Source organism: Suricata suricatta, chromosome 13 (genome assembly GCF_006229205.1).
Source record: "Suricata suricatta isolate VVHF042 chromosome 13, meerkat_22Aug2017_6uvM2_HiC, whole genome shotgun sequence".
Lineage (NCBI taxonomy): Eukaryota > Metazoa > Chordata > Mammalia > Carnivora > Herpestidae > Suricata > Suricata suricatta.
Window position 1 is genome coordinate 9723113 of NC_043712.1, and position 24375 is coordinate 9747487.

At 40.9% G+C, this 24375-nt stretch overlaps 1 protein-coding gene across 1 annotated transcript in view; it reads left to right on the top strand.

The window, feature by feature from the left end:
* The first annotated feature begins 2807 nt into the window (after nt 1–2807).
* The window catches only part of GOLGA1 (golgin A1), a 47218-nt gene continuing 25650 nt past the window's right edge, over nt 2808–24375 (top strand). The window contains exons 1-10 of the mRNA XM_029919609.1: nt 2808–3090; nt 3906–3955; nt 4804–5109; nt 10393–10483; nt 12495–12569; nt 13518–13615; nt 14918–14950; nt 17877–18005; nt 18339–18508; nt 18989–19100. Of these exons, the coding sequence (XP_029775469.1) occupies nt 4975–5109; nt 10393–10483; nt 12495–12569; nt 13518–13615; nt 14918–14950; nt 17877–18005; nt 18339–18508; nt 18989–19100 (843 nt within the window). The 5' untranslated portion in view covers nt 2808–3090; nt 3906–3955; nt 4804–4974. The remainder of the gene's footprint in view (nt 3091–3905; nt 3956–4803; nt 5110–10392; nt 10484–12494; nt 12570–13517; nt 13616–14917; nt 14951–17876; nt 18006–18338; nt 18509–18988; nt 19101–24375) is intronic.

Here is a 24375-nt window from a genome sequence, read left to right on the forward strand (position 1 = left end):
AAGTAAATACTTCCAAACATAGAAAAATAACCACTGCATTTTTAAAAGTTTTATTCTTGTCCTCCTTTGCATGTCATGACTTTTTCCTAAATTATGTGTTGTGATGCATTAAAGATCTTCAGGAAAAAAATCACTTAGAATATCTTAGGGCAATAAGAATTTTTATTATTTCCTGAAGAATGAGAAAGTTTTTTTTAGCTCTTGGTTATCTTATTAAAAATAACTCTTAATGGTTCAGTAAAATATTTTAGGACTCTGTAGCTTTTTATAGGTCTCTGGATACATTTCTTTTGCCACATAGACCATATGGCTAGTTCTCCAATGATTTGTTTGTTTGTTTATTTGTTCTTAGTAAACCTTGCTGTTACACAATCAGAGAGTCTTATATTTTGGAGACTTCTTCCAGTTGAGGTAGACAGGACTTAGATAATAGGGAAGGCAGATACAATGCCTGAACATTTTTACAGTAGAGTTTACAAGTAAAGGAAACTATCCAAATAGGTTATCTTCTGTGTAGCACCAGTACAAATAGTGGTTTTATTAATCAGTGAGTCAGATGAAGCAGTTATAAATTATTTCTTTAGAGATTATCATTTCAGTCCACATTATTATCTCTGAGCAGTTTCCATTGTCAAGTTGAATATACCATTTTTCTTTATTCAAATCATCACTAAAGGTTAAGCTTATCAAATAGGAGTTAAAAGTTATGTTTGATCTTTTTCCCTGAAAATAATGGTGAACGTACTGTCTAGATTATGGATATTAGGCATAAATGCACTTGTTCAATCATAACAAATTACATCTGGAGAATACAGTTACTTGATTTTGTGGTAGTGTGAAATACTTTTTAAAAATTGTGCTTGTCTGTAACTGAAATGTTATAGAATTGTAACACTATAGGGACATAGAGTTATATTTATTAGCTCTCAAGAGATTGAAGCACAATAATTTTCATGTAACATTTCGTATCCAAGTGCTGCTAATCTGTGTGCAAATAATGAAGCTATTTGGTTGCCTATCTAGCTATTCTCAAATCAACTGTAATCTTGAGACATAGTCTTGTTGCTCATTTGTATTACATTTTTAGTATTGTGGGTTAATATTTTAGATCAAAATTTGTCAACTCAGCTCTGTGAGACAGCAAATTATTTGGATTCATTAGTTTTATGTGTGTCAGTAGAATAAGTTTTGAAGGGGCTATTTACTACCAATGATTAAGGGGGAAAATTATATTGTCAATTATCATTTGACTTGAACATTTGTGGTATTGTGAAAGTCTTATTTGTTGTGTTTCTGAATTGCTTAAGCCATACATACATACTCCTAAGGATGTTTTCCTGATGTGTTCCTTTCAGCAGCCTTTTACTGCTTTGTCTGTTATGGTTAGTATTCCATAGATTTTAGAAACTGAGAAGTTACTGAAACATGTTATTTCCTTGAGTTCATCACTTTTGACTCTTGTATGATATGTGACTTGTCATAAAGGATAGCAAGCCTTTCACTAACTACTTCACTAAATGAATTTCAGAGTAAACACTGTGATTCTGCAGAGTGGATTCAGTAGGCCCTTGTCTTTCCAATGTTTTCTTCTGTTACAGTGCCTACCACCTTAAGGGCACTTAAATGCTAGAGGATGGAAAGTTAAACGTTTTGATGTTTATTAAAAAATAAGATTACAGAATATTTGATTTTTGTTGTCAGTGTATTGAAAACATTTTTGCATTGATAAATGTTCTTTAGGAATGTGACTACATTCATCAGGTGTGAACTCTTGTAAATGAATTTTGTATCTTGAATCCACGTGTATATTATGTGTATCATCAATATAAGAATAAACATTATTTGCTTAAAATTTTTGGCACTTCTTCAGGATTAACAACAAAGATGCTAAACAGGGGTTGCTTCTTTCAGATAACACCTAAGACACTTCAGACTCTCTAGAGGTCGTAGGTACAATGTTTATTCTAGCTGGTAAGTTTTTCTTCTGAATCCTAGTCTTAGTTTTTTCCACCGCCCCGCTTGCGGTGGTCAAAACCGAGACTAACCGAGACTCGGAGGGAGGATTGTTTGGGAGGTGGAGGGTGGAAGTAGCTGACTTTTGGCCGTTTGGGGATCCTGAGCAAGAACAAGAGCGACTTACGTGTGGAATGTCTGTCTTGTTTGGCACTAAGGAGTCCTGAGACCCGACGTAGGCTACTAATTTGCAGGGTAACTTTGAACGAGGCAGTTTGGCCTCTCTGTACTGTCAAAAGTTGGAGGCCCATTAGTAGATCCGAAACGAACATAGTGGGCTGCCACCAGCTTATTAATGAAATGCAATATATCGAAGTGCATTATATAAGGGTATGATTCTGGAAACGGTTCTTTCAATGGTACACTATGTGTGTCCTGGGTTGCGATATAAAACATGTAACCTGCAGTAAGTCATAGGCACAGTTACAACACTAGTCATGAGGCCGCAGACCGAGTTCTAGCTTCAGGAGCCACAGGCTTCCGCGTGTGGAGGGAGACAGACTTGCATCGATTATACAGTAGGACAAGACGGCCGTGTACGGTGCAGTAGGATTGGGATGCGGCGAGTGGAACGGAAACTCCCGGTCCGCAGAGCGCAGTCACTGCTTTGGGGTTTCTAAACCTCACAGCACACGTTGGCCCCACGGCACCAATTGGGTAACTTCCCGTTGACCAGTAGGCTCCTCCCATTCCCCCCGCTCCCAAACGCCCCCTTTAAAAAAAAAAAAAAAAAAAAAAAGAACTATAAAGGCTTAGGCCACCGAGTCGTCCACAGGTTGGGCCGCTGGCTGACGTGGCGGGCCAGGCTTAAGCAGCGCCCGGCCTCCCGCCCGCGCCCTCCAGCGGCTCCCACCCAACTGCCGCCCCAAAGAGCTCGACGTGGGCCGCGGAGACCGCGCGCGGGCGCATGCGCACCGCAGGCCCGCCCCACACGCAGCCACTTCCGGCGCGCTGGTGGAGGTGCGGTTCCGGGTCGCTGCTCTGCTCGCCGGCCGGCCGAGGGGGGCTGGTGACGCGGGCCGGCGTTCACGAGAGGTCCCGGAGGCGGGGCTCTGCCGACTGCCCACAGAGCGGCAGGTGCGCGGGCGGGGGCTGGAAATGCCAGCAGACCCCTCATTCTCCCGGTGGCCCCGGTCTGCCTCCAGAGCGGCCCGGACGGGGTTGCCCAAGACCCAAGGCGGGGGGCGGTACCAGGGTTCTGAAAGGGCGGGGATGGGGGCAGAGGGGCTGCAGGGCCCGGGAGTCTGTAGCTTATAGTTTCAGGACCCCCCCCCCCCCAAGCGACCTTGGACAAGTCACTCCTCTCTGGGTCTCAGTTTCCTTGCTGTCAAATGGGAGAGACGTTGTGTCCGTCCCTTCTGTTGACACTCCAAATGCGGGCGGTTCTCAAAGGAGCCTGAATGAGTGGGATCCAGACTGCCTTAGCAGGTACCTGCCTGCTTCCCTGGGCGTTAGCAGCTGTCTTTTACCCAATTTAGCCATTCTTTTTCTCAGCGACGTTCTTAGTGTGAGTCAAGTCTCTGTGACTAGACAGCCCCGTGTCTCGCCAGGTAAACAAACAATGTGTGACTGTCAGAATCAACTGAGAAATAAATACTGGCCCTGGGAAACCTTAGTATCATTCAAGTTGGTTTTGCTTAGGGCTCCCAAGGTGAAGTGAATTTAGGCACCAGTGAGAGTCTCTTCTTTGTGCCTGTTAGTGCAGCTTTCGGAAAGATCACAAATGCAAAGGAGACCAGGATGAAGGAAGATCGCCCACTGAGGATTGTGGCAGTGACAGATTCTCCCCTCTGTCCCTTGGTTAATCCTCCCTCTCTCCGCTTCCATTTCCCCCCAACATTTTGGCCTTATACTTGAAATACCCAATGCATTTTATCTTTGTTTTCATGCAGGACAGAATGCTTTGACCTCCAAGCTGTTTTAAATCTGGCAGATAAGCCAGGTGAGTAGGTGGTTTACAGACATTGAATTGGACAGACTTAAATGGGTAATCTGAAGTGGTAAGAAGTCATTTGTAGATCCAAGGTATCCTCCACAAAACATGGAGATAAGTCAAGGTTGGAACCAGAATATTAGTGTTTGATACAACACTGGGAGGAAGAGACATTTGAATCTCATGTTGAATGTCATGTAAAACATTGTAAAGGTGAAACTGATTTTCAGGTCATTTTAATCACCGTTAAAGAGAACCATGCAGCATTTCCAGGAAATGTGTAAGGGTATCTGGTGCTTACATAGTAAGTTGTCTGGTTTGTGGGTTCCCCCCACTCCAGGGTGTTGGCTTTTTCTAGCCAACAACTGATTGCAAACCATCTAGAACATTAGAATGTTACACCTTTATCCCCGTACTGAGTTACATGTTTTTGTCTTCATCTTAAAAAAAAAAAAAGTAAACTGTAGTTAAACTTAATATTGGGGGAAGGATTCCAAGCCGTGATGTGATGTTAATGTGTGCCCTGGAAAATTTTACTAAAATGTGTTATATGCTATAGTCAACGTGGTGTAATAAAGAAAGAGTAAGGACTTGTCAGTCAGAGTCCTGGGTTCAAATACCAGCCTTGCCACTTCACACTCTTTGGCAGCTTACCTCATCTGCTCAAGACTGGATTTCCTTACCTGTTTATGCATGTGAAGCACCTGAGTGCTTTTTCAATGTTTAGCAATTTTGTTCTATTAAATGTACATGTAAAATTAGGAAACTTAATTTTGAAACCTGAAGCTTAACATAGCAACTCAGTTGTGAAATCTCTCCTGTGTTTAACTTAGAACTCTATTTTGTCTGATTTATAGATACTGTTTTCCATAAGCCCTTGGCCCACATTTAAGTGGGAATGCAACGCTCTCAGATGTCTGGAACTTTTTAGGCACCAATCTCTGAAGTCCTGGTTGCTGGCCTAAGGACTGGTCTACTGTGGTGGTTCGCAAAGCTGGTCATCAGTGCGGGATAGCCACACGACAATAATGTTTGCAAAACTAAAGAAGAAAATAGCAGAAGAGACTGCTGTGGCCCAGAGACCAGGAGGTGCTACTCGGATCCCACGGTCGGTGAGCAAGGAATCCGTTGCCTCTATGGGAGCTGACTCAGGAGATGACTTTGTGAGTATCCTCTCTAGTTTTTAATATTTGGCATAGTCTTGATATGTTTTTGACCAATATTTCAGAGAATCCTAGGGGCGCCTGGGTTTTCTTTTAAATATTTTCTTTTAAAATTGCAAGATTATGTATGGTTTGTATTTGATTCTTCATACTGTGAGATGCTTTTCTATTTTTTTTTCTTTCTTTTTCCAAGTCCTTTTCGTATTCTCTGCACCATCCTCTTGTATGCTTTTTATACCATGTGCATCTTTTATATTTTATTTCTCAAAAAGGACTGGCTTATTGTCTCCGCAGACAGATCTACTTTTAAGTCATTGTTGCTTAACATGGTTTGTGAGTTACGGTGTGGAGTTAGCCAGAGTGCCCTGTTTTATGGGGAAAGTTGATGAAAAGGTGACACCAGTGACTGCAGTATGTCCCTTATTTGTAAAGTACCTTCATTTCTGGAAAGATTTCAAAAAAGTGAATATGCTCTTGTGTTCGGTAGATGTCAAGCCTCAAGATTAAAAGTGTGTTTTTGGTATATGATAGGATCCTCTGTAAGTCAGATAACTTCTTTAAAAAATGCTTTATAGTGCTTGATATATATGTAAAAGAATGAATGTAATACAAATGTCAAGTATAAAGCATAAAAGTAAAATGAATGCTTGTTCATCTGTCACCTATCCAGAGAAGGAGAACATTATGGATACTGTTGAAGCACGTGTATGCTCCTTCCCAGTGCCCTCTCTTCCTTCCTGCCCTCCAGATAACCCCGTCCTAAATTTTGTGTATATCATTCTCCTGATTTTTAAAATGTCCTCCCAGACATGTACATATTCATACATTTTTTGATATGTACATATTTATAAAGTTTGTTTAATGTTTCATTAATAGTGAACTTTATAAAAATGGGATGCCTTCGTCTTCTTGAACTTTTTTTTTTGTTTTTAATTCACCTTGTTTCCATTGGAGCTGTGTTCCATGAAGCTGTGATTCATTTGTTTGAGAGTCAGCATTTAATAAGGCCACAATATGTCTGTCTTTTCCTGATGATAGATACTTGAGCTGTCTCCATGGTCACATGAGTCCTCTTCCTCCTTTCTCATACTACCTGTCCTGGGTCACATTACATGGCAGAAGCTATTAGGTTATTGGGATGGAACAATAAGATTACCATATCTAAATTGTTGGCTGCTGTATTTACCAGGAAATGTAATGCACATCTGATCCCTAGGCGGAAGGATATAGTTTGAGTGCTGAGTTCCGTGGCGGCAGCACCCGCCTTACCTTCATGGTGACGTGCTAAATGAAGTCTCTCATCTTGAAGGTATTCCAGTTATAGATACTGGTCTGAATTCAGGAAATACTATCCTTTGACACTTGTAAATCTATTTGAACTTACTGTGTATACATTTTTTCAATTTTTTTTTTTTTTTTGAGAGAGAGAACATGCAAGTAGGGGAGGGGCAGAGAGATGGAACAGAGGATCTGAAGTGGGCTCTGCACTGACAGCAGAGAGTCTGATGCAGGGCTTGAACTCATGAACCACGAGTTGAGATGGAGTCAGACCATGACCTGAGCTGGAGTCAGATGCTTAACCAACTGAGCCACCTCGGTGTCCCGACTGTGTACACATTTTGGTCTTCACTCCTTATCTCCAGACCTGTATATCCTACTGCATATATTTCTCCAACCAGATGCTTTTCCTCTACTCTCAAATTTTTTTTTAAGAGCGCGCAAGTGGGAAAAGGGAAAGGGGCAAAAGGAGAGAGAATCTCAAGCAGGCTCCACAGTCAGTGAGGAGCTTGGTGCCATACTTGATCCCACGACCCTTGATTGAAATCAAGAATCAGACGCTGAGCCGACTGAGCCATTCCGACGCCCCTAGTGTCTCAAACCCTAAAAAAAATTTTTTAAGTGTTTCTTTTTTTGAGAGAGAGAGAGAGAGACAGTATGAGCAGGGGAGGGGCAGAGAGTGAGAGAAAGAGACACAGAGTCTGAAGCAGACTCCAGGCTCTGAGCTGTCAGCACGAAGCCGGACATGAGATTCGAACTCTTGAACCATGGCATCATGACTTGAGCCAAAGTCAGTGGCTTAACTGACTGAGCCATTCAGGCGCCCCCTTGTGTCTCAAATTCTAAAATGAACAAAACCGAATTCGTTAACTCCATCTCCAGATGTGCACTTCCATCCCCCAGATCACCAGCATGAAATTTTGGAAGCATTTTAGAATCTTCCCTCCATTTCTTGGTGTCCAGTCAACAAGTATTATGGCTTCTATCTTCTAAATGTCTCAAACTTGCTCTTTTTACTCCATTACTAGTAGTACCTTTTACTTACATTTTATTTTAAGCTGTCTTTCTTTCTTGGACAAATGTGGTGGCTTATCTGGGCTCTGTGCCTCCAATAACTCCCCAGTGCAGATGTGTTCATGTCTCTCCAGTGCTTAAAATTCCTCAGTGGTTTCCCCATCACCTTCACGGTGAAGTGCACACTCAGCGTGGTGGTAAACTATCGTGGTCCTGGCACTGCTTACCTGTCCGGCATCCATGTTGAACTCCCTACATTTCTGGAATGGACAACATTCCTTCATGCCTCCAGATTTTTTCACTTGTGTTTTCCTCTCTCTGGAATGTCCCTTGTCTCTTCCTTTCACTCTTGAGTTCCTCTGACAGACTTGTGTATCTTTCACAAGATTTGCTTGCCCCAACCTGCCTTTCTCACCCCCTCTACCCTTTATCCCTCCTAGCTGAGTTTAGTCCCTTGTCTCCTTTCCTCTGTAATGGCACCTGTTGCATTGTTGTTAGTGATTTGCTTGTCTCTCAGTAAATTGAGAGCCTTATGAAAGGCAATGGAGAGTAGCAGTTAGAAACTCAGCTCAGGGGGTGCCTGGGTGACTTCAGTCAGTTACGTGTCTGTCTCTTGATCTCAGCTCTGGTCTCATCTCAGGATCATGAGGTCAAACCCCACATAGGGCTTCGCGCTGGCCACAAAGCCTACTTTAAAAAAAAACAAAGTCAGCTTACAGAGTTAGACCTGGATTTGATTCCCAGCTGCATCGTTATTATGTGACTTGAGGCAAGAACCTTTACTGTTCAGTGCCTTAGTTTCCACATCTGTAAAATGGGGTTAGGAGCTGTACCTATCTTTATTAAAATCTCTGTGTCCGGGTCCCCAAGGTTCATCCCTAGGTTCATTTATTTACTAAGAGGGCTCACAGGACTCTGCATAGTTTAATGCACTGCTGTCATTTATTACAGTGAAAGGATACAGAGCATAATCAGCAAAAGGAAAAGGTGCCTGGGGCCAAGCCTGGAGAAAACCATGTGCTAACTTCTAAGACTCCTCTCCTGCTAGAGTTACATAGGACACACTTAATTCCCCCAGCAATGAGTTGTGGCAGCACATGTAAGATACTGCTTCCAGGGAAGCTCCTTAGAGACTCAGTGCCCAGGGATTTTATTGGAGGCTCTTCACATAGGAGCCCTCTCCCAAGCATTTACCAAAATTCCAGACTCCTAGAAACAAGACGGATGTTCTGCATAAACCATATTTTTTACACAAACAGGATTAGGTACAGTGAACCCTTCTTATGAGGAAGGGTGGGGACCCTTTTAAAGTCTTAAGTTTCCATAGGCCAGCCCAGGGCCAACCTTACAAGCAGACCTTGCTAAGGATTGTGATCGCAGGCCTGTGGTGTTAGCTCTTTTCTGCCCAGTGAATAAAACACTTAGCATAGAGCCTGGCTCGTAGCTGCTTCAGCTGCTGCTGTTTTGGGTGGGGACTCTCTGTCTCGTGTTCCCAATGCTTAGCACAATGTCTCACTAAATAATCATCATCATTTCTGCTACTGTTGATAGGCAGTATGTCTTAAAACTAATTTTGTACCAGTCTCTGTTTCAGGGACTTGATAGGTGTTGATGTATTTAATCCTCATCAGAGCTCTGGGAGATCCATCCTGTTTGTCATCATAGTTTCCATACGAGGAAATCAGTGCACAGAGAAGGTGACTACCTGGGCCAGGTTCTTGTTCTATAAAGTGGTGAAGATGGACTTTAACCCAGGCCTTCCGCCTCCAGAGACTGCCTCTTAACTAGGCTCAATCAGTATTGGATTGGGCAAGTGTCTAAATATTATAAATAAATGGACATTTAAAGTGAATTTTTCAACCACCTTTAAAGACATTTTGAGGGCCCCTGGGTGGCTCATTTGGTTGAGCGTCCAATTTCGGCTCAGGTCATGATCTCTCATTCTGTGAGTTCGAGCCCCGCATCAGGTTCTGTGCTGACCGCTCAGAGCCTGGAGCCTGCTTCAGATTCTGTGTCTCTCTCTTTCTCTGCCCCTCCTCAACTCATACTCTGACTCTCTTTCAAAAATAAAACATTAAAAGTAAATAAATAAATAAAGATATTTTAGGTAGAAGATGGGGAAACGTAACTAGAGACTAGGATTAGGTAATATTTTAAATTTTGTTAGGTGTGACAGTGGTACTATGGATATAAAAGAAAATGACCTTAATGTTAGAAATGTTTATCGAAGTATTTAGGATGAAATCTCATGTCTGTTATGTATAGTACCTCAGTAAAATAAAAACATGAAGCAAATATGGAGAAATGTTATAAGTTATTAAAGTAGGTGGACAACACTCATTAAAACATTTTCCCTACTCTTCTGTGTTTTAAAAATTTTTATAGTCGAAAGAAAACAGAGTTACTTATTAACAATAGTAAGCAGTGCTCAGAGTAATAGAAGTATTAATACATTTTAAAATAGATTATTGGGGAGAACTGATGTCTCATTAATATATTGATTATTGAATCCATATTATCGACTAAAGTCCTTGATGCATTTTAGGTGAAGATACTGAAATTTTTTCAACATCTGTGATGATCCCTGGCTAAAGAGCCAGACGTCTTTCCTTTATCCCAGGACTTTATTTTGGAAAAAATAAAGTGATTTTATTTTTTATCACTGAAAATATATTCTTTGTATTCTATGTACTTGGTGTGATACAATCACAGTGGATTTGTTTACCACCACTTACCTCAATACCCCCCCCACACACACACACACAGTTTGTCTGCTTAGCATCTTCTATCTCCTTTACATTATAGGAGATAGTGTTGCTTCTACTTTACAGGTAGAGAAGCTAGGACCCAGGTACGCTAAGAAACTCTTCAGTGATCTCAATTAAAGTATAACCAAACCTACGACTTAATGCTTTCTGGTTCAGTACGGGGGTCTCACACTGCTGAAAACCCGGGTATGAATATGACCTCTTCTTGTGTCGATTTCCACAGGCTTCCGATGGAAGCAGCTCCAGAGAAGATCTTTCATCCCAGCTTTTGAGAAGGAATGAACAGATACGGAAATTAGAAGCCAGACTTTCTGGTATGTCAAAGAACTCATAAAAAGAAAGCAAAGGAAACTTGCCTCTGCTGACCCTCTTTATATATAAAATAGCCATGTAGGATAACCTTATAGTTATGTTGGCATATTTTGACATGTTACTTAGACAAAATGGAGCAATTTGTACCCTTTTTCTTCCCTCTTTTTATTAGTGTACCAAATAGTGTAAATTCAAAACGGAGTCTTAAAGTTAAAAAAAAAACAACAGCACCCAACAACCTGCTCCTGAGGTTTCCAGCCATGATATAAAAGGTATTAAAAGTATATATAGACTAGCTATGACCGTCTTTTACCTGTTAGCGTAGCTTACTTTCGAGTGGAGAGGGCTAGGGGATAGTATTTACAGGGAATGGCTAATAGATGGATTCTTCAGCACCAGAGATTTGGTGCTTCGTGGCCATCTGCTGCGGCTCCGTATCACCTGCGTAAGTGTCCTTCTGGGTCTTTAGGCCACTTTTCAGTGATACTTAACACCTGTATAGAAGCTGTAACTCTCGTTATGTCTTTTGTGTGCAGTTTACAGTTAACACAACTTCCATCATATCCTTGCCTCACAGGGCATGTTTGTGATAGAGTTGTGAGTTCTTATTTTGGTTTCTGCCAATGGATTCATTTTGAAAGTTTCATCCTGTGAAGTGGTCAGTGGCTTCTGTGTTTCTCTTTGTCCCTTGGCCTTATGCACATTTTATTGGAGTGAAAGCAGTAGACTACAGGATTCACCAAATCGTGTGTGAAATACTTGTGTTTGTGAGGTTCACACAGGTCCCTAGCACAGCTCCCAGCCTCCAGCTGACCCATGATCTTATTTTGTCCTCACTGTAGCCTTGTCAGGCTGAGCGAAGTTAAGGTCACACAAGGAGCAGTAGGTGGTAGAGCTGGGATCCAACCTCAGATTTGCTTGCTGGAGTCCATACTCTCAACTGCAGTCTTCTTGGAATTCAGTTGTGACTCTCCTGTCAGGCCTACGTGTAACGAATATCCGTAACAGAGGGGAAATAACTTTACATTTGTTTAATTTTGGGGGAGAAAGCTGTAAAATACCATGTGCCTTCCCTACTATAGAAGGAAGAATCGTGTAGACTTGACTTAAGTTAGAGGAGGGACGGGAAAGAGAACGGACACTTGCTGAGCCCAGTTATGTGCCGATATTTTCCTCCGGGTTCAGTATGAATCACAGCAACAACAATAGCAGCTGCCTTTTATTGAACACTGTGTCAAGTGCTTCTGGCAAGGAAAAACACCTAGGTTATTACCTAATTAAGACATCTAAAACACTTTGTTTAGCAAAGTGCATTTGAAGCAGGTTCAATTAATATCATCATTTGATACGTAAAAAAACTAATACTTAGGATCCATAATTTGCCTAAGGTCTCTCAGCTAAGGACTGACAGAGTTGGGAAATGAACTAAAACCTGCCTACTTTTCCACTATTCCATACTATCTTCTTTGCCCACCCAGGTAATTAATGCTGACTTTCACCCTTAACATGGCATAGGAAACTCATTTCCTGTGTAGAATAGAAGCTGCCTTTTCTAGAGAATTAAGTACTTTCATGATAAAGACCATACTGTGGTAAGGTGTTTGCTATTGCCCTGACCATTGTTCCTCAGTTACATGGACTATGAGCTATTAAGTGAGTTCCCTTTGCCCGATTCTATTGCTAATACTGGAAGGGGAAGTGAAAACTGAGATTCAAAATTAAGTAATGAGCAGGGCATTTCTGATGACCAGACCAGGCCCAGTTTTCGTTCCCTACCCAGGCTGAACAATTCTGCCTATTTGTATGCACCGTTTACACCGTGGATAGTTTGTACTATGCCTGTTTGCCTGTGCTGTTCGTGGTTAACGGGAGGCTATCTGCCCAGCTTTCCTTAGCAGCACCGGTTTTCAGGCCGAGAAAACCATCGTCATTTTCACTCATTTTTTTGTTTAATTAACTTCCTTTCCTGATGTTTGTCCATTCCTGGTATGTGCGTCACCCTCCTCACCCAAGACTATGCTGAACAGGTCCGAAACTTGCAGAAGATAAAAGAGAAGCTTGAAATTGCGTTAGAAAAACACCAGGATTGTACGTATTTTTTTTCCTGCTTTTTTTCAATCTTCTTAGGGTTTAAATTTTTTTAAATGAAACAATAACGTGTGGATAAGTTTGTCCTTCATCATAACTCCAATCTTTGTAAGTGTACTTCTTAATCAGGCTGCTATAACATTTGTCTGATATTTATAAGAATACAGTTCCTATTTATGTTGCGTTATGGGCATGCGTCTTAGGAGAAGGTCATCGTGGGGATCAGCTTGTCTTCACACAGTTTATTGGCTGCCCTTCGGTTTTAGTAAATCGTGTGCCTGGCCCTTAGATCTAGATTAGGAGACTGGTTTGAGCTGTAGCTTCCTGCTGCTGGAGTCAGCAATGGGGGGGAGTCTTTAGCTGTCCTCAGTCCTCCAACAATGGGACGGTTTGTTTAGTCTGTGCTAACTCAGGTGTTCTCCTTTGCATTCAAGCCAAGAAAGATGCTAACAAGTAGAAAGTTATTTTCTGTTAATATAATATATACTAAAAATTTCTAAAGGAAAACAAAGTAAAAGAAAGTTTTTTTTTTGTTTTGCCAAGTTTTGATTTTTATTTTTAATTCTGAGAAAGTAGCAGTAATCATCACTTAGCAAAGACATGAGTGTTTTCTGGCAGCCTACTCAACTCATGTTCTGTCATTGCGCCATTGAAACAGTTACCTCTTGGCATCTTCCTCAATGTATATATGTGCCTATTATAAAAATAAAACAAAAAGGAAAAAAATAAAAAACACCAAAAAACAACACAACAACCCAGCAACAAAAAAAACCCAACTGTGGTCCAAAGATTCTGGGAAAGTTGAGATGGATCAGGTTTTTCCCAGTCTCATTATTCACTTATGTGACCTAGATCTTTTTTGTTAAGTGACAATTGTAATCACTGGGCTATTTGTCATGCCATTTCTGAAATGTTTCCATATCTCAAATAGAGCCTCTTTGTTAACAGCTTCAATGCGGAAGTTTCAAGAGCAGAATGAGACATTCCAAGCCAACAGAGCCAAAATGGCAGAAGGACTGGCTTTGGCATTAGCCAGAAAGGACCAGGTATTTTATATGTGATGCCCAAGACTGGTGGGAAGATTTCACTTTGTGCTGTGATTTCAAAAATCATGACATAAACCTGGTAGAAAATATTTACAGTCCCTGAGAGAAGGAATGCTATATGGAGTTGTAATCATGAAATGTGTCCAGAATGTGAGTGAATCGTTCTGACATTCTCTGTAGCTTTGTATAAGGGAGAAGGAAATCATGTGTCCTAATCTGATGTCATATCCCAAGAAAACAGTCTCTGTCCTCTAATAACCTGTCTCAAAGCCTAGACCCTAAACACGATAAATTGTAGAAAATGCTCTCAAGCTAACTAGCTTCCATGATGTACATAGTTCTTAACCTGCCTTCCCCAGTTTCGTAACCCCAGTGAGCTAGACAGAAAAGAACTCCTGTAATCTCACTAGAACCATTCATTGATAGAGGCTGGAATAAGAAAGGAAGATAGTACTTTTACTAGCTATTGTGATAATTATGAAGTATATTTCATTCGGTGGCATTTTAAGTTTAAGATAAACATCAAGATATGATAATCTTGATTTATTAAGACAGGGTCAATTTATTATGCTTCACCTAAGAAAATATATATTTCATCTACAATTGGTGGGTGGTTTTAAAGTGAATATCAGTCATCTGGGACATTTGCTAGCCAATACTTAGTGGGTAACTGTGGCATGAATGTATATAAATGAAGAAATCATCTAAAATTGGTAGATTCTGATTGTAGACAGTTGGAATGCGGTTATTTTTCCTCCTGTTCTGTGATTTGTGAATAAGGGGCATAATCCTTTTTCCTTTAGCTTATGCCTTATACCAGAGAGCATAAAACATACTGGTAAAATCAAGATAAGAACGAAAATAATGATCAGGGGCTGGTGAAGACTGTCCCCCTTAACTTCAGTAAATTAATTTCTAAACATCAGTTACAGAGTTACCAACTCAGTGGGTCCCAGCTACCCACTCCCAAGAAATAATAACAGTACTAACAGAAAAACACTTGGGAATAAACTGAAAAGCTACACCAGAACACCACATTACAGCTTTATTGGGTGTTCTACTTAGTAAAAATCTGCAGGCTTATATTTGTGTTCTAGAATTTTTTAAAAAATTCATTTTCTTCTCCTTTTAGGACTCTTGGCTTTCTTAGTACTAAGCCAACTTTATGGATTTTTTAAATTTGCTATTCCAGTTGGTTGCTTGCTTGTTTTTCAGGGGGAGTTAGGTTGTTTTGTTTTCTGAAAATCTTTATGTTACTGGTACTCTTCCATGGAAACTACTTTTTTTGTTGTTTTGTTTTAGGAATGGTCAGAAAAAATGGATCAGCTTGAAAAGGTTAGTTCCTCTCTTTTATTTTTGTCTCACTATGAATGTTGGCCTCTTCTTGGGGCTGAGAAAATGATTTCTCCCATACCCAGTGTACAGATTGCTCTACCCGCTCTTGGCCTTGAGGTCCTGGATAATTAGACACTGACTTGAAAAGCTCATGTGTTCTCCTTTCTGGATGGGCTTGCTAGATATCTTTTGTTTTCCCCTCCCAAGATCCTCTCCACTCCCTTTCTCCATGTACCTGAAGGCTGTTAGAAACTGCATCAGTGGGGCTCCATGCCCTCTGGCTTCCGATTGGGTTCTGCCAGTGGGGAACTCCAAAAGAACAATGGGCAGAAGAGAGTGGTCGGAATGTTTATTCCCCCGGCCTTCTCCCTGTGCCATCCCTTCAGGTTGGTTGTATCCCGTGGCCAAAGGTCACAGCTTCAGTTGAATGTCCCTGGGTTTCTTGGAACCTCCTCATCCCTTTGCCCCTTCATGCCCAGCTGCTACTAGCACATTATCTCTTTGGGTTTTCTTATCCCACCCACAGCTTTGAAAAGTCCCTTTATTAAACTCTTCTCAAAATACTCCATTTGAGACTGCCATCTGTTTCCGACTGGGGCCCTAATTGGCACTGTGGTAACTTTAAGAATACTTTCTGAGGAGGCAGTGAGAAGGAGGGCATTTTTCAAGGCTCAGCATTAAGCAGATAAGAGCACTTCTTGACTAACCACAGTTGAGGAGAATTGACTACTCTAGCATCATAGCTTGTGTAACACTATGTAGGTGCTTAATGTAATGTATTCCTGGCTCCCAAACACGAACAGGAAGATGAAATTTCAAGCCTACAGTTAGAAAAACATTTTAATTTCAAAGTCAACCCCCTCAGCCCAAATTATATGCTGCTACCTATTCATTTTTTTGTTTTCATTGAATCCTCCTACATTATTCTTCATGGTAGAAAAATTATTTCTTAGATTGATTTATTCAGTTGCACAATATATTTACTGTTTATTTTATTAAACAGGTGAGTTTTATTGTTGCTGCATTCTTGGGAGAAAATGCCAAGTTAAACCAGCAATTCTCTGTTTGCTCTGTAGAAATCTGTTATCAAGCCATCAGTTAAACAGTGCTTGACTGTAGAGCCTGGGTGGCTCAGTCAGTTAAGCGTCCGACTTCAGCTCAGGTCATGAGCTTATAGTTCATGGGTTCAAGCCCTGCATCAGGCTCTGTGCTGACAGCTCAGAGCCTGGAGCCTGCTTCAGATTCCATGTCTGTCTGTCTCTCTCTCTCTGTCTCTCCCCCACTCACACTCTGTCTCTTCTCTGTCTCAAAAATAAATGAACACTAAAAAATAAATTAATTTTTAAAAATGGCCATATTTATGTAAGGAAATAATTATGGAAAAGTCAAGCTATTTCCCAAAGAAACTTGCACTTTAAAAAAAATCTGAGAGTGGCTCACTTGGTTGAGCGGCTGACTCTTGATCTCAGTTCAGGTCACGACCTCACAGTTTGTGGGATCAAACCCCACATTGGGCTCTGAGCTGACAGCACGGAGCCTCCTTGGGATTCTCTTTCTCAAAATAAAGAAACATTAAAAAAATCTGGGGCGCCTAGGTGGTTAAGTCAGTTAAGCATCTGACTTCTGCCCAGGTCATGATCTCATGGTTCATCGGTTCGAGCCCCACACTGGGCTCTGTGCTGACAGCTCAGAGTCTGGAGCCTGCCTCAGATTCTGTGTCTCTGTCTCTCTTTCTCTGCCCCTCCCCTGGTTGTTCACTCGCTCGCTTGCTCTCTTTCTCTCTCTTTCAAAAATAAATAAACATTAAAAAATAATCTGAATATGGTATTAATGATAGTCTTCTTAAATATAGAGGTATGGATTAGGTTAAAGTTTTAAATTCTGAAGATTGTAGCAGTTGAAATTCTCAATGATATATTTTAAAATTATGGTATAGGGGGATACATGTAGGACTGAACTAAATAAAACCTACTTCTGCTTATTGAGGTGACCCCCCCCACCAACTTCCCCGCCCAAAGGAGGGATTGAGAAGTATTTTAGACCCAGAAAGAGCAATGAGACATCTATATAGGTCTTTGAAGCCTGTAATTTTTGGAAATGTTATTTTTAGACTGTTTTGATTTCTTTTCAATCAGGAATTGGAAACTGCAGCGGCCGGGTTTGTCCTTAAGAGAATCTATCTTGGGAAGCTGTCATTAGTAGCTTGTAACCTGCTGACCCCAATCACAGTCATGTCTAACTTCCGTTGACGTCCTCACTGAAATTGCTGACATCAGTTCCACTTAAGTGCATCTCATTTTTTCAGGGTGGTCTGTCTCCCTTCAGTTATTTATGCCACTCAGCCAGTTCAGTGTGTCACCGAGAACAGATGTGTAACATGCGTGTCTGGAATTTCTGGTCAAACTTAAGAACTTTAAAGTGTTCAGTAATGGTTGCTCTTATTCTCCTTATTCACAGCCGTCATTTAAAACATTTATTTTTGGGGGGCACCTGTCAGACTCAGTAGAGCACACGGTTCTGGATCTCAGGCTCAGGGTCATGAGATTAGCCCCATATTTACTATAAAGATTATTTAAAAAAAATAAAACAATTTTTTTTAAAGACTCATTTTTTAACTTAAATTTGTAGATAAGGCTATTTTGGTCATATCACTGTAGAGCTTCCATTATCTACAGTTATCTACTGATGAGATTTTTTTTTAAATGATTTTCATTTATTAAGGATTTTGCTTGGGGATGCCTGGCCGGCTCTATCGGTGGAGGGTGTGACTTTTCATCTTGGAGTCATGAGTTCAAGCTCCATGTTGGGTATAGAGAATATCCATTCTTAAAAAAAATCTTTAAAAAAAAAAAAAAGAATTCTGCTTCTATAATATGGATTTCTGGTGTCTTGATTATCTAAGATGATGTCTTCTTCCTCTAAATAGGAGAAAAGGTTTCTGACGGCTCAGTTACAGGAAATAAAGAACCAGAGTTTGAATCTTTTCCAAAGGAGGGATGAAATGGATGAATTAGAGGGGTTCCAGCAGCAGGAACTAAGTAAAGTAAAGCACATGGTATGCATTTTTGTTTTTATAGCTAAATACTGAATGGATGATTAATTACTTTGATTTTACTAGTCCTCACTCTCTAATGGCTGAGAAACATACCCTCGTAAGTCTTTGATGTTAATCATATTTGTATGTTTTTCACCTTATTATAGTGGGAAGGTTCTGTTTGAAATGTTTTTCCTTTTCCTTTTCTTTCTTTTTTGCTACTGGGAATTTTAAGTCCCCTTATCAGCTCACAAAAATATTATAAAAGTTTGACTTTTTGTCCCTATTTTAAAAAATATGTTTTAGTAGTATTTCTTGGTAGTGGCCCAGTAAACCTTTATATCTTTCTGTCAGCTTTTAAAAAAAGAAGAGAGTCTGGGGAAAATGGAGCAAGAGTTGGAGGCACGAACCAGAGAGCTTACTCACGCCCAGGAGGAGTTAATGACCTCCAATCAGATGTCATCAGACTTAAGCCGGAAGCTAGAAGAATTGCAGAGACACTACTCAGCGCTGGAAGAACAGAGGTTCTTGCTTGGTCTGTGGGGCCCAAGGGAAGCGGTGTTAGTGTAGCTCTGGCTACAGCTTGCCTGCCTGTCCCCACTGCTCCTTGCACCACTTTCTGATCTCAGTTCTGGCAAAGGTTTCTGGATTGTCCTTAACCAGCCCAGGGCTCGGGACCCTCTGCCTCCCCCACCCATAACCTTTACTCCCCTTCACATGCCTGAGCTCAGCTTCCAAGCCTGCCAAGCAATTCAGTATGTTTTTGTTTCTAAGCTATTGAGTAACCGAAGGCAGATTGGGATTTTTTGTTTAAAGCTGGGTGGAATTCTTCTCTTTGGGCTTCTGCTTCAGAAAGAGCCAAGGAGTCTTCTCCATTGATAGTCTTCACGTGGCTAACGTTTGCAGCCCTGACATATAAAGAGCCATCTGTATTTTTCCTGTAGGAGAGTGTCCTTTAGATGAGATTTCCAAATGTGTTTATTGTCTGCTTTCTTTCAATGAAGAGATCATGTGACAGCAGCTAAAACAGGTGCAGAAAGTAAGATCGCAGCCCTGGAGCAAAAGGAACAAGAGCTCCAAGCATCCATTCAGCAGCTTTCCGTGGAATTGCAGAAAGTAAGTAGAGTGCTAGGAGTGGATCCAGGTTGTTAGGATTCAAGAATGGGGTAGAAACTGAATCGGTCAGAAATTTCAGTCTCAAGAGTGGTTGCTAAAACTGTTCTTTCTCATGCTGTCTGCATTGGCCTACTTCCTGGCCTGGCCAAGGTACATTCCCATGGAAGTGGCCACATGGCTAAGCAAAGTTTGCTTATCAGAAGAGGTCAGTATTGTCCTGGCAGGAATTCTCAAACCGCACCATTTGATCTGCTCTCATTTGTCTTAAAGTACCACATGGTGGACCCCAAGCGTAAGAAAATGTAACCACCATGGTTGATGGGCCCAATCCAGTTTGTTCAGACTGATCATCATTACATTCCATTTGCTCATTTGACCAACACTTATCTTCCTCCTATTACAGGTGTGTGCTAAGCTTTGCGACTATAAAGAAGAATAAAAAATACTATTATTGGCTGTAGAGTAGTATTTCTCAGTGGTATGTTTCTTCTCACCATTTTGAATAGAATAACTATATGATTATCCCTTGCATTGCAGGACATTTAGTTTTTCTGGCCCCTGCGTTCTTAATGCCAGCAGCATCCTTCAGGCATTGACAACCCAGCCCTTCCCATCATTTGACAGAACATCCCCCTGGCAGGTGGCACCACAGACTCTACCCTCATCGCTTGAGAACTGCTCATCTCAAGTGCAACAAAGTCTTAACAGCATCTATTTGTATAAATAGGAATCTTAGCATACCTTCAGATACTCAGATGGAACCTGAGAGAGGTTATATACTTTGTTCAAGAATTCAAAACCAAGTCACAATTAAGTGGCAAAGCTGGATTCTGACCCAAGTCTTATTCCAAAACTCACACTTGTGCTACTGGACTTTGTTGCCTCACAATGAAGATCACCCAGTAGGCAGACCTTACATAAACGAATGAGTGTGTTACAAGGTCTCTACCCTCAGTGAACTGAAAATCTAGACACTTAGTGTTTTCTCTCAGGGACTTACAGTTTCATTATAGAACTCAAACCTCCTGTGACCACAAGAAAAGAAATTCTTAACTCAGCAAGTCCCAAATAAGTGACATAGATTTTTAATGCAAAAGATATGCCATAGGGATAGTGTGCGTTTCCAGCGCAGGAGTCAAGGAACTCCTCCTGGAGGAACTGGAATTTCAGAGATGTGTAGTACAGCAGGAGGCACAGAAAGCAGAAGGGCACAGAACATAGGGCAGTAGGGGAGATAACACACAAATTTTGGGATTCAAGAGACCCTTTGGTATCAGTTAGAACCATCCGTCCACTTCAAGGCCTCCTGGGTGGCTCAGTTGGTTGAGCATCTGTCTTTGGCTGAGGTCATGATCTCACACTTTGTGAGTTCAGGTGTGGGCTCTGTACTGATAGCTTAGAGTCTGGAGCCTGCTTAGGATTTTGTGTCTCTCTCTGTTCCTCCCCTACACGTGTTGTCTCTCTTCCTCTCTCAAAAATAAATGAACATTAAAAAAAAACACCATCCATCCATTTCATAATTGGAAAAACTAATTTTCTAGACTGTGGTTACGCTAATAAGGTCCCTCATTCTTTCTAAAAATATGATCTGAACCTTACTATATGTCAAGTTTAATGCTCTGTGCTGAGTGTTAGAAATACTGTGGTGAGCAGGGGCGCCTGATTGGCTCAGTCTGTAGAACGTGTGGCTCTTGATCTCGGGGTTGTGGGTTCATACCCCATGAAGGGTGTAGAGATTACTTAAAAATAAAATCTTTAAAAAAAAAGGAAACTCTGGTGAGCAAGACAGACACCGCACTTGCCTTTGTGGAACCTCTAGAGGGGAAGTCAGTTGTTAATCAGTAATCACATAAATATATAATTACAAACCATGATGGGTGCTGTGATGCAAAACTATAGGATATTGTGGGATCCTTCAATGGCATCAGATCAAATCTAGCCTCGGGGATCAATGAGCACTTCCTTTGAGGAAATAACACTTGAGCTGCAGAAGGGGAGGGACAGTGGGAGAGAATTTTAAGCAAGGAGCAGTATGAACCATAAACCCAGGAACCTTGAGGCAGGAGAAGGATTAGCACATTCAGAGAACTGGAAGAAAGTACACACAGTGAGAGAAGATTGGATTGATTTAGGAGATGTTGGGTGGGCATCCAGTTAGGAAGCTCTGGCACCTGTTCAGGCACAAGATGGTGGCTTCGACGAGAGTGGTGGTGAAGAGAATGGAGTAGACAGATTTTATGAAACGGTGAGGAGACTGACCCACTTGCTACTGCAATGGATGTAGAAGAGGAGCAAGAGAAAAGGAAGGTTTGGTGATGGGTTTGGGTTTCTGGATTGATAGGGTCAGTCATTGGGCTAAGAGCACCAGAGGAAGGACAGTTTTATCATGAAGATCACAAAGTCCATTGTTTTGTTGTCTTTATCATTATTGAATAGATGTAACACTTATAAATACAAGTAAGGTAGGGAGTAGACCATCTATGCAGCTAACCCCCAGGTTAAAAAGAGTAATGGGTTTATCTTTGAGGTTCCCCATGTGCTATGCACTGTTCCATCCCATTCCTTCTTTTTTTAATTTAATTTATTTTGAAAGAAACAGAGACAGAGTGAGCAAGGGAGGGGCAGAGAGGAGTGGCAGGATCCCAAGCAGGCTCTGCGCTGTCAGTGCAGACCCCGATGTGGGGTTCAAACCCCCAAAGTGAGATCATGACCTCAGCCAAGATCAAGAGTCGGATGCTTAACCGACTGAACCACCTGGATGCTCCTCCCTTTTCTAAGTAAACACTATCTGGAAACTTCTGTATCCTTACTTTTGCTTTATAATTTTTCCATTATTTTATCTCTTAGTATCTTCTTTGGTTTTTCATGCTTGTTAAAATGCATAAATCATGCTATAGGTATTCTTCTAAACCGTGCTTTTTGTGCTCCACATTGTATTCCTAAAAAACATTCATATGGATACATGCAGCTATAACTTGCTCTGTCCTCAACTATGTAGTATGAAGTTACCAAAATTTATCCAGCCTATTGACAGTCAACACTGGGTATTTCTGGTCTTTTGCTATTACATGCCAGGCTGCTATGGTCTTTTATCTCCCTGTGCAGGTTACTCTAGGGTATATTTAAGATGTGGAAAGTTTGGGGGTTCCTGGCTGACTCAGTCAGTGGAACATGCCACACATTGTGTGTAGAGATTACTTCAGAATAAAATCTTAAGGGGCTCCTGGGTCGCTTATTTGACTTCAGGTCATGGTCTCACAGTTTATGAGTTTGAGCCCCTCGTGGGAATCTCTCTGCCCCTCCCTCACTTGTGTACTCTCTCAAAAAAAAAAAAAATAAATAAAAATAAATGAAAATTTTTTTTTAAAAAGATGTATACTTTCTCAGTTTCACTGGATTATGGCTAGTTTCCCCCCATACTAGTTGCAGTAGTTCACAGCTCCCGCCAGCCCTGTGGAAGAGCTTGCTGGGTGCTCCTCCTCCCTTGCCAACGGAAGGCTCTACCCGACATTTACGTTCTGCCGGTCTAGTACGTACGGAATGTTATCCCACCGTGATCTTAATTTGCTTTTCCCGTATTACTAATGAAGCTGAGCATCTTTTCATGCTTATTGGTCGTTTGTGCTCTTCTGTGAAGTACTGGTTCCTTTCCCATTTTTCTCCTGCATTTTCTTTTTCTAATTGATTGTAGAAATTATTTATATCCTGGCTGCCATACCCCTATGTCAGTTATATGGGTTGAAAATGTCTTCTCCCAATTCTTGCCTTGTCTTCACAGCCTTTTGGTCCCTTTTGGTAAAAATATGCTCTTAATTTTAGGTTAGTTGAATTTGTTCTTTTCCCTTAAGATTACACTTTTGTTGGGGCACCTGGGTGGCTCAGTTGGTTAAGCGTCCAACTTCAGCTCAGGTCGTGATCTCACGGTTCGTGGGTTTGAGCCCCGCATCGGGTGTTGTGCTGACAAGCTCAGAGCCTGGAGCCTGCTTCTGATTCTGCGTCTCCCTGTTTCTCTGTTTCTCTCCCATTCATCCTCTCTCTCTCTCTCTCTCTCAAAAATAAATTTAAAAAAATAATAAAAGTTGGAAAAATAAGATTACAGTTTTGCTTTTTTATTTTTATTTATTTTTTAAAAATGGTTCCCCCTTCAGTGGGATTCCCATTTTATTTATTTTTTCATTTTTTTAAGTAATCTCTACACCCAGCATCAGGCTCAAACTCAACCCCCAGATCACGAGTCACATGCTTTACTTGCTGAGCCAGCCAGGTGCTTTTGCTCTTTAAAAATAATGCTGTTTTCCTATATTATTAATGTCACTTTCCTGTATTATTTTATAGGAAGTTTTATAGTTTTGCTTTTTATAGTCAAAGCTTTAATATGCCTAAACTGTGATTGTGGTTTGAGAACAGGATCTCTCTCTTTAAAAAAAAAAATTGATACCATGTATTGAAAAGTCTGTTCTTTTCTCACTGATCTGCCATGTCAGCTTTGTCCCAGTTCAGGTTTCCATGTGCGCATGGAACTGTCGGGCGACTGTGGTCTTTGTGCAGTAGGACACATCGCCTTATCAGCTGTGCTGTTAGGACAAGTCCTGGTGCGTGGAAAGGCGACTCTCCTCACCTAATTCTTTTTTTACCAGTATCATGAACATTCTTGGCCCATTGCTCTTCCACAGAACAGCTTGTCAGAGTCCTCAGAAAAGTCTTTGCTATATTGATTGGATTGCATTGAATCTGTAGATCCATTTGGAGAGCAATGATTACTTTATGATGTGAGTTGTTTTTTTTTCCCCAAGAACATGGTCCATCTTTTCAGGTATTCAGTGTTGCTTTTTTTTTTTTTTTTTAATGACCCTCTATAAGGTTCTGTGATTTTTCTTCATAAAAGTTTGTTAATTGTCAAATTTATTCCTAGGTACTTCAATTTTTGTATACCAATTTTAAATTGTGCCATTTAAAAAATTACTTTTTATAGGAGTGCGTGGGTGGCTCAGTCGGGTAACTTTTGGTTTTGGCTCAAGTCATTATCTCAGTTCATGAGTTCAAGCCCTGCACCAAACTCTCCTGACAGCATGGAGCCTGCTTGGGATTCTCTCCCTTGCTCTCTGCTCCTCCCTTATTCATATTCTCTCTCTCTCTACCTCTCTCTCTCTCTCTCAAAACAAATAAACTTTAAAAATATTTATTAAAAAGTTACTTTTTGTATTTGTTGCTGGCATATATAAATATTAGTATTTTTATATATTGATTATTTTGAACAGTGAACTCCTATTAAGCT